This window comes from Biomphalaria glabrata, chromosome 11, assembly GCF_947242115.1.
Source record: "Biomphalaria glabrata chromosome 11, xgBioGlab47.1, whole genome shotgun sequence".
Taxonomy (NCBI): domain Eukaryota; kingdom Metazoa; phylum Mollusca; class Gastropoda; family Planorbidae; genus Biomphalaria; species Biomphalaria glabrata.
This window is the reverse complement of record NC_074721.1, coordinates 39,405,168-39,420,095: the sequence shown is the minus strand read 5'-3', so window position 1 is coordinate 39,420,095 and position 14,928 is coordinate 39,405,168. Positions and strand designations below refer to the sequence as shown.

General features: G+C 34.4%; 2 protein-coding genes across 3 annotated transcripts in view; one reads left to right on the top strand and one right to left on the bottom strand.

Annotated features, from left to right (window-relative positions):
• Positions 1-7,410, bottom strand: part of LOC106066387 (uncharacterized) — a 10,542-nt gene extending 3,132 nt beyond the window's left edge. Inside the window, exons 1-2 of one of the 2 annotated variants that reach the window (XM_056004969.1) lie at positions 7,273-7,410; positions 961-1,037 (exon numbers count right to left, since the gene is read on the bottom strand). The gene's annotated coding sequence lies outside the window, so the exon portion shown is untranslated. Of the gene's footprint in view, positions 1-960; positions 1,038-2,642; positions 2,772-7,272 lie in introns of those variants that run through there. The other variant, XM_013225375.2, reaches the window with a different exon arrangement.
• LOC106066388 (T-complex protein 1 subunit epsilon-like) lies at positions 7,344-14,928 on the top strand. Its single transcript, XM_013225376.2, has 10 exons — positions 7,344-7,484; positions 8,170-8,395; positions 9,149-9,347; positions 12,287-12,479; positions 12,603-12,752; positions 12,907-13,026; positions 13,289-13,474; positions 13,569-13,706; positions 14,205-14,385; positions 14,649-14,928. The coding sequence occupies exons 1-10, from the start codon at positions 7,377-7,379 to the stop codon at positions 14,771-14,773; spliced, it is 1,626 nt and encodes a 541-aa protein (XP_013080830.1). The 5' UTR covers positions 7,344-7,376; the 3' UTR covers positions 14,774-14,928.

Genomic DNA, 14,928 nt, shown 5'->3' with positions numbered 1-14,928 from the left:
AAAAAAAGATTGTTAAATTGTCCTACATTTAAAATATTGATATTTTAAAATCATTCTGATGACTGCGTACGAAAAATGCATGGTTGATGATACGATAGTTTCATTTTTTATTATGGGAGATTTCTTCTTTAAGATTTTTAAACATTCCTGAGTCCTGCTGGGAAGATTAAATATAGCTGATTGTTAAAGGATAATATTAACAGATAGTTTATGAGATAAAAATCTCATTTTGAAAGAATGCCTGTAATTTATAACGCCATAAGTCAGCCTTATTTAAATATTATACTTTGGGCACACAAACAGATGACAATTTTTTAAACTTATGATGACGTAGAAACAAAGTTTCACATAGAGGAGATGCGAAAGAGATTCCAGATAAAAAAGTAAACATAAAATATAGTTTTAAGACACACTAGCTGCCTCAATTGCCTATGCCAGCCCTGATAAGAGCTTGAAATCTCATTGTTCACCAGAATGGTAGGTTGGCTGAGTTGGTTTTAAGTGGTAGCCTCTTTGTGGCTTGTTTTCAAATCCTACTTCTGCATAAATTTTGTCACACTTTATTGAAACAAAACAAGACGTGGAACAAACAGAAGTAACGATTGAATAACAGACAGATGAAGCTAATTAAAAGAGAGTGTAATAAATGGCATACATTCTAAAAACAAGTTTAAAAATCAAGACAAGACATGACTATAACTTTTTAAATTTTAACTAAATTATTTTCTTTTCTCAAACTATCAACTATGCAAATTACTTACAATTAAAGATCTAGACTAATTGTTGTTAATAAAAATAAATAGATTTTGATTTTCTTTTGGTCATATATTTGACATTTTAGAATATGGGTATACATCTAAAGGTAAAAACTCTTACTTGACAGGGGGGATGGGGGGAAGATAAAGCTGAGGAAAGGAATTATAACCCAAGTATATGGTCAAATTTTGAAAGAGTACCTACCACACTTATTTGACTTTTCTGACCTCTCCAGTTTCCCTCAGATCAAGACATACGACAGAATCTGTTTAAGATGATACCTGATAACAGATATTATAATATGAGTGTACTAATGACAGAGAGTAATTTAGGATTTTAAAAAAAAAAACTAATAATAATTTTAGCTAAGGTAAATCATTGTTTCATTAAAATAGAATTGTCTAATGATATTGGCATCTTTAGGGAAGTACGAGGCCCATGATACACATCAAGTGTTACACATAAGGTGGTGAAAAATAAACAGCCTTTACTTTGGTAAGTGGTGACCATTATTTAACCGCACTACTACTGGGTGACACTAACCCCAGCAAATACTCTGTTCAATAGGGTTGTTATGAGTCCTTCCCTTACTTAAGTCACATGAAAAGTTGCCTAATGCAAGATAGCAATAGCTTAAAATATAGATATAAGATCTAAATCCAATTAATTATTTGGAGATTTAGAAATAGATCTATTACTACACACAGATGTAGGACTTAGTAAGTAGTAGCCTAGTACTACTTCAACTAGTAACAAGATCGAGACATATAGTAGACAAGCACTCTCTCTCTCTCTCTCTCTGGCATTTTACATCTTGAGAAACAATCTTTTCCCTTTGCAACTTCTCATGTGACTAAAGATTAAGAAGCCAATCCTTGATACACAACTAGTAGGCCTACTACTAGTAGTAATAGATGTAGATTGATAGATTACTTAGATAGGGCTAACTATGTCTATAGTATAAATATAATTATAAGTTTATGCTAGATCTATATCATATCTTAGTACTTATAGTTTATCTTTATCTAGTTTCTAGATCATCATGGCGAGATCAAGATATATCAATTAGATTATTAGCCTACTAGTCTATATCAATAGTATTATAGATATTACTTAAAATCTTGATCTAAATCTACTCTAAGTTAGATCTTGATTACTTTTTGTTTTTAATTAATACAATAATGAATAATAATATCAATGGTAAGTCATCTCAATGTCTTCAATTTTTATACTAAATAGGTCTATAGACTCTATTATTGTAATATACAGATCTATAATATAGGATCTATCTAACTAATGCATATAATTATCGGGCCCAACTATCAAGCATACTATCTATGATTCTATATTCTATGATTTTTAGTTATTAGTATTAGAGTATTAGAATAATTAGATCTACTTATCTTATGATAACAAAAAATAATAATGTATTTTAATTAATCATAAATTAATTTGATTCAGCTACACAGTTAACACAGCCTACATTTACTGTAGTCACAGTAGTGTAACATTACTGAAATTACTCATTTGTCATTACTACAACAACTGAACAAGAACAAGCTTAGAAGCTACAAGAGTCTCAAGTGACTCAGTCTCAAGAGTAAGAGAAGATGTTCAAGATCATTGAAGATGAAGATCATCTTCGGAAGATGTATATAAATTAACTATATAGATCTAGATTATACTACGATTACTAACTATTAGTTACTATTACTACATCTAGAATCTAGATACTAAATAATAGAATAAATAGAATTAAATAGATAGAAGTAGAAGATCTAGATTTCTAGATCTAGTTTTTTTCGATCTAGACTATTTAGATCTAATTTAGACATTCTAGATCTAGATCTAGAAGATTAGAACATGAAAAATGAAAATCTACTAACTTTTAATTTAAATCACTCTTCTTTTCTTAAACACAAATTTTATTCATGTTGCTATTAACAACAGTAGTTGACAATATCATGTTAAATGAACTCTCGATTTTAATGAGACTAACGCTGCTAGAGGAAAACTTCCGGTAAGAAGACTCATATTCGATTACTTAAATCAGGTATCGACTATTTCGTAACCACAACAAAAGTATGAATGTAAAGTTCCCCTTTCAGACCTTGTGATATATGCAGATGATGTAAAGCTATCTAAGCTTTTTACGGCCGATGGTTAACAAGGGTGTCATGTGGCCAGCACAACGACCAATCGCCTTTACTTTTCCTAACGAATGTCAGATACCCATTAGAGTTAAGCGGACTTATAGATGCCTGCCTTCACAGAGATTCGAAACTGAGAAGCCAAGCGCTTTACCACGACGCCTCCTTAAGTCACATTGCCACAAAAATAAACAATTTGAAAAGTTCCTCATTTTAAAAAGGGCAGTTTTTTCTGGAAACAAAGAAGAAAGAGGATTGCATTCAACTCAAATTAAACCTGCAGAATGGAGAGCCACTGAGAAAAACAAATGCTTATTATAGTTTCAGATCTATGTCGACAGGCGGAAAAGCAAGCTTTACTGATTTCTTCTAAACAAAGCTTATATCAACTCACTCTGTCTGTCTGTCTGTCTGTCTGTCTGGTAAAAAGTTTTAACATGTGATTCGGAATATTCTTTTTAAGAAGACATTGCAATATAATGTCGTCGTCAATGCGATTCTAGTGATTCCTTCTTACGTCAGAATTGACACTCAATTTCTCTTGAGTACATGTAGACCTACCGTAAATGAATTCTGCTACCTTGGTTCTACAATTCAAGATCACGAGTCTCTAGAAGAGGAGATTTTTAAAAAACGCATATGGGAAGGCCGCTTTTACATTCGCTAGACTCCGACCAAGAGTTTGGGAAAACCAGAAGCTCACTACAGCGACCAAAATGGAAGTCTACAAGGCATGAGTTCTTAGCCCGCTACTGTGCGGCAGTGAGTCGTGGACTGCCTACACAAAGCAAGAGAGAAAACTAAACTCTCTCCACTTGCGCTGCCTTCGAAGGATCTTGAAAATAACATGGAAAGAAAGAGTGTAATACTAAGATCCTTGCGAGAACGGGTCTTACCAGCATCTATACAGTCCTCAGGCAACGCCGCCTGCGCTGATTTGGGACATGTTCGCCGGATGGAGGACAATCGCATCCCGAAAATCATTCTGTACGGGCAACTTGCGTCTGGCTCAAGAAAAACTGGTCGCCCCCACCTCAGTTATGTGGATGTGATAAAACGGGATTTAAAATCAGTGAACATTGATACTGACCATTGGGAAGACATAGCCCTAGACCGCACCAGTTGGAGAAAGACGGTGACCAAGAAAGCTATGGACAGCGAGAAAACATGGGCCTCGATTCTTGAAGAAAAGCGTGCCACTCGGGAAATGGCCAGATCCTTTACCACCAAATCGAAGGCCACCTTGACCTGCAAATATATGTGGACGGGAGTGTCTCTCCAAAATAGAGCTCGACTGCCATATGAAAAAGTGTTCGAGATGAACCATAGTCGTTCTACGACTGAAGGAGGCCAACATATAATATAGGCCTACCGTATCCAGAGCCGAAACATGTAAACTGAACATATATGTGTTAGTATGTGCAGCTGAAAGCGATTTCGTAACCTAAATCCTGGCAGTGGTAGAGATGACCAGTACTTGTTTCAAGGTCATTCATCGTCACCGCATTAAGTACATAAAGAGTCCAATTCATCAAGTTCTGGTTGTGTGTGTGTGTTTTTTTTTTCTCACCCATAATATTATTATTCTTGTTGTGTGTATAAAGTTTATTGTGTTGACATATATAAATATTGTGTGAATAGTCACGCTGAGGTGGAAACTTGTAGTCAAACTAAATTTCTTTTTTTTTTTTTGGTCTAAAAGACTAACCTATAGAGATGTCTGCAAGCGAGATATGAGATCGAGCATCAATGAAAGTATGTGGGAGGAAATAGCCCAAGACCGGAGAGCATGGAGACAGACTGTACTTGCTGGTCTCATTCGAATCACAAGAAAGACGACGCTTATATTTAGCTATCCAGACATGAACAACGTCTAATCTTTCGCCTCAGAACCGGATACAACAGAATGAGACAACATATGTTACGGAAGCTGAAAAATTGGGACTAGTGAAATTTTTTCCTAGTAAAGTGTCACCACAGAATACTGACCATGTCCTTCAAAACTGAATTCTTTAGAGGCCCAAACAAGACACTGGCCCCTTACTCCTATAGAAGAAAAACTATATGGAGAGCTGTCTGATTGGGAAACCACTACGCAGTTTATCTCAGATAATGATATATTCCCCTGAACCCTCCAACTTAATAATGCGAACAAATAGGAACCGTTTGATCGTCTAAAGAGCTGAGCCGAAGGCTCTTCGAGCTCTAAGTTTGAAAAAAAAAACCTTTGGACGCCAAACATTAAAAAAAAAAACAACCTGTGAGAACACAGTTCTGTTTGAGAGAGACCCGAGTCAATCCCTATGTAAAGCATTGCTATTTCCGATGCCTTTGGCCCCGACGCATGCTTGGCTGCACGTGGCCGAAGGCCGAGGACACCGGGAGCCTCCGCCATTTTCCTTCGTTATACCAAGCTGACCGTGGGGGACACGCCATTTATGTAACGGTCCCTTGAGGGACAGCGCATGGATGTGTGACAGGTTTGTGGAGACTCTTTTGCAACCCCGCCCGTGCAATGAGTGGACTCTCTTCTACCCGTGGGCATCCCCACGAGAGTTATGTTTCGCCATTCATTTAGCCTAGCTGCCCCCTCAAGCAGCCGTTTCCACCCGGGTGCCATGGTGAGGCAGAACAGCGCACCCGGGGAACAAAGAGGAAGAAAACCTTGATTTGCCTAGTCTTGTTTTTTTTTTTTTTTATTCCTTGAATTCAATATATTTCTGTTGTCTAGCAGTAAGTCTCAAACTAGGTCAGCTAGGCCAAAATCAGTTACGTTCTGAATTTTTCAGAGTCTGATTGTTTTATTTATTCGTTCTATAGCTGTCTATGAGCGGAAAAGCGCTCGGCTTCCGAACCGGGGACCGGGGTTCGAATCCTGGTGAAGACTGGGATTTTTAATTTCGGGATCTTCGGGCGCCTCTGAGTCCACCCAGCTCTAATGGATACCTGACATTAGTTAGGGAAAAGTAAAGGCGGTTGGTCGTTGTGCTGGCCACATGACACCCTTGTTAACCGTAGGCCACAGATGACCTTTCCATCATCTGCCATATTGACCACAAGGTCTGAAAGGGGAACTTTACTTTTTCTATAGCTGCCTATGGTTCAGATGTTCCTTTAGAAATGAAGATTAATACACCTCCTGACCTCCTGTAAGACGAAGACAGTCCAAAGTGCATACCACAAGACCAGGAAGTCATCTTGTTTCAAATGTCTGCGAATATTTTCATTTTATTTATTATGTAAGATCATATAATGAATGGAACGAAAGCGATGTTTATACACAGGACAATTGAGCATGCGAGATATCTTATTTTCGTCCAGTTTTACCAATAGGCCTAATTTTTTTTATTGACATCGCCGTAAGACTAACCTTTTATATAGGGAAAACTGAAATGAAAAAAAAAAAAAAAAAGAAAGAAAATATGGGAACCTAAGCTTAGAGATAATCTGATAAGCGGTTATGGAAGCTCTCGAAAATAACAATATACCCTGTTGTTATATCATCTGAGGGGGGGGGGATAATGACAACTGACCTCACAGATACTTTCAAGGCCCTACCAAGAAGATTGTCGTAATTGTTGGCCTATACTGCTGTAGACCTGCCACATCACCAGAAAATTTCTCAGTGGAGACTGTTAATTAAAGGGACTACAATGAATTTTGTTTCTGACGAAGCTCGACCCTGGCAGTGCCAAAGAAGGAATAATATATTATTCATCATAATAATATTTTTTTATTATCCATGAAGAAATTTGTCTTGTTCACATTTTTTTTTCAAACTTAATTTTATTGTTCGGAAAATACTTGTAGACTTATTAAAAGACATAAAAATAAATGGGCATCAGATGGGAGGAGGCTATATAGAAGTCGTCTGTGACCGATCTATCTGGAAAGAGCTTGCCACCCTATGCGCCGAACGGCTTGGGGGGGGGGGGAGGGCTAAGTGTCAGCGTATGATTACAAGTTTGTAAATGGCATCTTCTTTTTTTTTTTAAATCGCTGTTGCTTCCTTCTGGTTGATAGATTTATTATTTATTTATTTGCGGATTTCATTTTTTTTTGTTTTAAAAAAAGAAACCTGCTAGCACTTTCCGCTCCAAGGCCTATATCCATGTCGCCGTTTTAATCTGATGATTCGAGTTGAAGAGAAAGAAGCTTGTCTTTCCTTTGTTTTTTAGAAATAAACATTTTTGAAAAATAAAAAATAAAATATCTAATAGATATACATCTCTCTTTCTATGTATATACATATCTAATACTTTTTATTGTAGAATTGTTAAATTATAGTTACTCTGTGTAGATGGCCAGATCTAGTAACTACAATGTACTCGATACGTAAAATAATTTTGGTATTGACTGAACTCACGTCAAGCTTCCGGTTTCCCTGAACGTTCCAAGCCGGTATCCTGGAATTTATGCCCCTTGTTTATCAAATCAATGTCAATCGGATAATAAGGATAAGTTTCTATCATGAATATTTTACCGACGCAGCTAGCGTTTGATGAGTATGGAAGACCCTTTATTATTTTGCGTGATCAAGATAAACAATCTCGTTTAACTGGAAAAGATGCTCATAAGGTTAGTTTCGTTTCGTTTTCTTATCTCTAGAAAATTCTATGAAAACAAAAAAGAACATTCATAGAGATTTGGTCCATAATGATAAAAGTCATTATTTTTTAGGTTTAACAAAGATCTAGAGTGTAAATCTCTTTTTACATTTACCGTAATATACGACTGTGTTATTCCTCAAGAATCTATATAGATCTATATCTAGAAGTTAGTTATCAATAGTTGTCTTGAGATCATCAATCTTGAGTTAGATCTAAGTTTTTAGAGACAGTCATTTGAGTCATGAGTCAAGACTCAGCAGGGCACTCACTGCTCAGGCAAGTCAAGTCAGTCAAGATGAGATGATTATCATTAAACTTTGTCAACTTTTAGAAATTTTATTAATTTAGTATTATTAAGTATTGATAGTGGCTAGATCTAGATCTAAAATTGAATAGAATCTTCTAGATCTAGACTCTAGTCTAGACCTACTCACCTAGATAGAGAAGTCAGTTGGCAAAAATGAAGAGTTGTCACAGAGTCTAGTTTACTACTAGATCTAGATAGATCTAGAATCTATATATTTAGATTGATTAGTATAATATTAATATATATAGATTCATGTTTTATCATCTGTTTGTGTCTAACCCTTCTTGCCTTCTAAAATTCTGTGAGTTGATTTAGATCTTCTAGATGTGATAATTTCTTTTTACAGTCTCACATCTTGGCAGCTAAGTCAGTTGCCAATGTGATCAAGACATCTTTGGGCCCCAAAGGGCTGGATAAAATGATGGTTGGTCCTGATGGTGATGTAACTATTACCAATGACGGCGCCACTATCTTAGATTTAATGGATGTTGATCATCAGATTGCTAAGCTAATGGTTCAGCTATCCAAATCACAAGATGATGAAATAGGAGATGGAACTACTGGTGTTGTTGGTAAGTTTTCAATTGTTGTAGAAATTTATAAATAGAAACAACAATCACAGAGAGAAGTGGCTCATCCAGTGGGCATCAGGAAATACTGGCAGAGCTATGTTCAAAGAAATGACGATGCCAAACAAAGTGGACAGTATTAACTTCCTCCCCCGCAAAGAGTAATCTACAATCTTTCAACTAAGAACAGGACACACACCTCTGTTAAATTACCATCTTATCAAAATATATCCCACACATAAAACCTACCCCTTTGTAGACACTGCATCCACTCTTATCATGCCTTATGAAACTAAACCATATCCTCTTTGAATGCCCCTTCCTAATCCACCTAAGGCAGACCCTGCTACCACAACAATCCAACATAAACAACACTTGGTACAGTAGTGCTAAACTACAGAAAAGAACAGCACACTATATTTCCTTGGCACAGTCTGCAAAAGAACTCACAGCTGGCTAGAAGAAGGATAAATAGAATTTTTTTTTTTATATCTTTGCTGTTTTTTGTTGCATTAGTTGAGATATCAACTGTATTATTCATTTTTCAGTTTGTGATATGGCTTAAATTTTAAGTGGATTGAAGTTTACCTAATTAGTATCTTTCATTGTGTTCCAAAAGTCTAAACTAAAGATTACTGATGGTTTAATCATAATTGGATATTTGATTTAAAATTTTACTATTACAGATAACAAAATGAATATTAGTTCTGAAGTCATAAAGACCTTATTAAATGATTTTTTTATTTTTTGCTGTAGTCTTGGCTGGTGCTTTGCTGGAACAGGCAGAAAAGCTATTAGACAGAGGTATTCATCCCATCCGTATATCTGATGGTTATGAAATGGCGGCTAAAATTGCCACTGAGAAATTGGAGAAAATTAGTGAAACATTCAAAGTTGATCTGACTGATAAGGAACCATTGATCCGTCTTGCAATGACTACATTGGGTTCTAAAATGTAAGTAAATGTAATAAACATTCATTGTGCTAGTAATGCAATACTAGGGCACAGAAAATACTCAACAGAAAAAACATATATAGTATAATAATTTTCTCTGATAGTCTTGAAAATATGGCATAAGACATTCTGTTGGCCACTCTATTGGCTTCATAGAAAGAAAAAAAATATGCCATACATTAAAGATGGTTACAACATCAGATCCTGAAAATTGTTTTTTAAGATCTCTGAAGATTATTCATACATTAAATTTTTTTATTTAAAGTCCCCTTCACAATTTTTGAGTCACATTGTTTAGGTGCAAAATTTGACTAGTATCTTGTATACATTTGTGCTTTTTTTTTTCTTTTTTCTTCTAAACTTTTTCTGAAAGCAAGACTTGTTTGGTTAATTGTAGATAAGTGTAACAGGGCCCTATAGTCAACTATAGTGGAACTGTTAATATATAGAGAGAGTGGGGGGGGGGGAGGTCACAATTGTTGAGAAGTTTTTTAGGTGCACATTTTTGTTGAGAAAAAATTATTATTGTTGACTTTGGATAATCCAACATACTCAGTAATCTGATGCGTTTTTTTTGTGTGTGTGTATGTGTTAGCTGCTCATGCATGTTTCAATCTCTTAAGACTCAAGAAAAAGTCCAAAGGAAATTGTTTGTGTCAGAAGACACAGAAAAAAAGACTTAAAAATTTTTAAAATACTTTCGTAAATTTATAGATAGGCTTAAGTTGTAATTTAGTACAGAATGAGAAAGCTGTTTTTTGTTTTTTTTAAATCAATACATTTTTCTTCTTCATCTTTTTTTTTTTTTTTTTTTGTATCTTTAAGTAAGTCTAAGACTAAGAATATCTTATTACATTATATATAAATCTAGAATTTTCTTGACATATAATTCAGTTAATTCTTTGAAGTATGTTTTCTATAATCTGACACTCCTCCAGCTCTGTAACTGTCTTATCAGTAATCATCTGTATAAATAATAATCAGCATGCCCTATTCTAAAGTGCTTTTTAAGTTAAAAGACCCATAGTCTTATCTTTTTCTAGATTTAGGGTTTATTTTTGTTTTCTATTATAAAGTCTAACAAAATATGAAGAACTGAATGTGGAAATGTATTAATACTGAGAAAGGGGGGGGGGGATTAAAAGTGTGAATTGGTATAAGTTTGTGATGTGTGATTTTAAGTCGTAACTTGTATTTGTAACTGTAACTTGGCATGAGGAATTTCTGTATGTCACTAAAATTGGCTTAACAGATCAGATAACATGCAATATTAAATCAATAGATGATAACCTCTGATTTTGAACTCGTTTTTCAAAGTCTTTGAAGATTGTCCAAACATGTGCACTTGGTTACTTAAAACTAAACCATGAGACCCAATGGAGGAGGCGCGGTGGCTGAGCGGTAAAGCGCTTGGCTTCCGAACCGGGGACTGGGGTTTGAATCCTGGTGAAGACTGGGATTTTTAATTTCGGGATCTTCTGGCGCCTCTGAGTCCACCCAGCTCTAATGGGTACCTGACATGACATTAGTTAGGGAAAAAGTGAAGGCGGTTGGTCGTTGTGTTGGCCACATGACACCCTTGTTAACAGTAGGCCACAGAAACAGATGGCCTTTACATCATCTGCCCTATAGACCACAAGGTCTGAAAGGGGAGCTTTACTTTACTTTTTATGAGACCCAATGGTGATGGCCCATCTAAATAGACTTATACTTTATGCACACCTACCCCACTACAGACATTTTATCAACTGTTATAAACTAGGTTTCTTTTTGTCAGTCCAAATTATTTTAATTTGTACAGATCTCAACAAACCAACATTCTCTATCATAATGTTAGGCTGTTAAAAGGTTTGTTTTTTTTTTCTGTGGGAAAAAAAATTAATTAAGAACATACAGCTTAGCAGTGAAAATCTGACAAGAAAAAAAAATGTTTAAAGTATGCTCTTCATTTTGACAAAAGTTCAGTGATAAAACATTCTTACTAGATGATGAAGCATGAGGAATTTCTGTTTGACATTAATTGGCTTAACAGATCAGATAGCATGCAATATTAAATTTGTAGACGATAACCCTCTGATTTTGAGCTTGTTTTCAAGGTCTTTGAAGATTGTCCAAACATGTGCATAATAGAAAATGGTACTAAAATATTTGTTTAAAATTATGACTGAAGATTTATCATTGGCTTAATTTACCATGTACACTTTCCCTTAGGGTTCTTTTTGTCATTCAGTCCAAATGATTTCACTTGGGAAAGATCTCAAGAAATTAACCTTCTCTATTCTAGTGTTAGGCTTTTAAGAACTATGCTTTTTTTTCCTCCTGATGGAACAAATAGCCAAAGAACCAATAGGTCAGCAGAGAAAATCTGACTAGAAAAAGATGTAGTCTTTGAAAAAAAAGTATAAAATATGCTCATTTTTATAAAAGTTAAGTTGTAACACAGATTTTCTGTAACTTGGCATGAGGAATTTCTGTATGTCTATAATTGGCTTAACAGATCAGATAACATGCAATATTAAATCAATAGATGATAACCTCTGATTTTGAGTTTGTTTTCAAGGTCTTTGAAGATTGTCTAAACATGTACTTAATAGAAAATGTTACTAAAATATTAGTATAAAATTAACCTAAGATATATCATTGGCTTAATTTATCATGTACACACACTGTTTTCTTAGAAATAAAAAAGTTGCTTGTTTACACTCTCACATATACACTACAGTATATTAAAGGTTGGCATGAGGAATTTCTGTTTGTCATTAATTGGCATTTCAGATCAGAAAACATGCAATATTAAATGAATGATAACCTCTGATCTTGAAATTGCTTTTCAAGGTCTTTGAAGATTGTCCAAACATTAGCAGTAACATTTGATTTGTGTGCAGGTATCCTATCATTAGCTCTCAAAATAAAGTTTGTTTGTTATTTTTCTAAAATAGAATCAACAGGTGTCATCGTCAAATGGCAGAGATAGCAGTGGATGCTATTTTGTCTGTTGCAGACTTTGATCGTAAAGATGTTGATTTTGAATTGATTAAAGTGGAATCCAAAGTAGGAGGCAAACTAGAAGATACAATGCTAGTGAAGGGAGTTATAATTGACAAAGATATGAGCCATCCTCAAATGCCAAAGGTGCCTATGTAATACTAATTTCATTTATTTTATTTTTAAAAGCTCTTTAAATTAGCATTGTTAGATAAACAATTTATACTAAAAAATATGCTGATCATTACCCATTTATTTGTACTTGATCAGGAAGTGAGAGATGCTCGCATTGCAATATTGACCTGTCCCTTTGAACCACCCAAACCCAAGACAAAACACAAGTTGGATGTGACAAGTGTAGAAGACTATCATAAGTTGAGGGAATATGAAAAGGAAAAGTTTGATTCAATGGTCCAGCAGGTAAGATGAATTATATAAAGTTGTTTTTTTAGACACATTTGATGAAATAACCATTTAGGAAACTTTATTTAATCCTATTAGTGCTACAAATGTACATGTTATAAAAATGGAAATCTGTGAATTATGTTTTGTATATTGTATGTTTTCTCCCCAGGTAAAAGATACTGGTGCAAATTTAGTTATCTGTCAGTGGGGCTTTGATGATGAAGCAAATCACTTATTGTTACAGAGAGAGTTACCTGCTGTACGATGGGTTGGAGGCCCTGAAATCGAAGTAAGCTTAATCATCAAATGTGATGAATTTTTTCTTATATATTTTGCTACAAATAATTTTTTAATATGAGTCTTTATGTAAAATATATGTCTGCTAAAAATGTCTATGCCAATATATTCTTAGCCTTGTTAATTTTTCCCCCAATAGCTGTAACTTAATAATTTTTTTACTAGCTACATAAGTGGATAGAAAATGTTTTTAAAAATCATAGATAATTCAAATTGCCATTATTTATTAATCCTTTAAATATATATCTTTACAGTTGATTGCCATTGCTACTGGAGGCAGAATAGTTCCACGATTTGAAGAGTTAACAACAGAGAAATTAGGAAAAGCTGGTCTGGTCAAGGAATTGGTATTTGGAACCACTAAAGATCGCATGCTGGTTATTGAAGAATGCCACAACTCAAGGGCTGTCACTATCTTTATTCGTGGAGGGAATAAAATGGTTTGTATTTTTTTTTTAACTAAATAACTGAAATAAAGCTGTTTATTACAATGTACAAGATTGCAATTGCAAATGGTTTTATATATCTTTGCAGATTGTAGATGAGGCTAAGCGCAGTATTCATGATGCTCTGTGTGTTATTCGTAACATTGTCAGGGATAACAGAATAGTTTATGGTGGAGGTGCTCCTGAAATCTCTGCATCTCTTGCCATCCAAGAAGCAGCTGACAAGGTGAGAAATTATTCCTATATGCAAAAATAACAAGTACAGGTATCTCTCTAGTGGCTGATTATTATATTTGACTTAATAGAGGTACATGATTAATTAATGTCACTAATCCATGAAACAGTTACCTTGTGTTGCATATTGTTTTTTTTCCTGGTGACATCACCTACATACTAGTTTAATTCAGAAGTACATCTATATTTATTTGTTATATACCATACATGTATCTTGTGATTCAGAAGTACATCTATATTTATTTGTTATATACCATACATGTATCTTGTGTCGGTCTTAACCTTATGTTCTTAGGATATGCAGCTGTTTTTTTTGTTTTTTTTGCACACAAAAATTGATACAACTTACAACACTACCTTTGAAACCTTTGTCAGTTTTTTAACTTCAAGTACAATAGCTTAAAATATAGACATTATAACCTTAGAAGATATCCTATCTTATCTTTCAAGGCATTTCTGTGTTGAAATTTGTAACCATTTTATTTAATAGATTTCCACACTAGAACAGTATGCTGTCAGAGCTTTTGGGGAAGCTTTAGAAAGTGTACCTCTAGCTCTGGCTGAAAACAGCGGCCTGTCTCCTTTCCAAACACTTGCTGAAGTGAAGTCCAGACAGGTGAAAGAGAACAATCCATTCTTAGGCATTGATTGTCTGAACAGAGGAACTTGTGGTAAGTTAGCTCATTAAGTAGCATTGCCTTTACATTGTAAGTAGTTATAATGTGTTCCTGGTGATGATTATTGGACCACTATTATTTAGATGTACACTTTCTTTTTGAGATGTTAAAGGACTAATAGTTTTCATGAAGTGGTTTTGAATTGTCAAAATTTAGAAAAACTGCTAGAGGGGGAGTTATTATACAAAAAAAAAATATGTACATGTTGTTGAATGTTACTTTTTAAAGGATAATATAAATAATTATGCTTGTTTCAGATATGAAAGAACAACATGTCATTGAAACACTGACTGCTAAGAAACAACAAATTTTGTTAGCTGCACAGTTAGTAAGGATGATTCTCAAAATTGATGACATTCGTGCACCAAATGATCATATGTAACTTATATATGTATGAAAGATGTGATTTGTGAATGCTTTTTTTTTTTTTTTTTTTACTTCAGGTTTTTTAATTAAAACACAACTGCAGTTTGTATTGCATTTTTTTTTTCAGTGATACATTTGTTTTCATTTTATTAAAAGTTTTTATAAAAACAA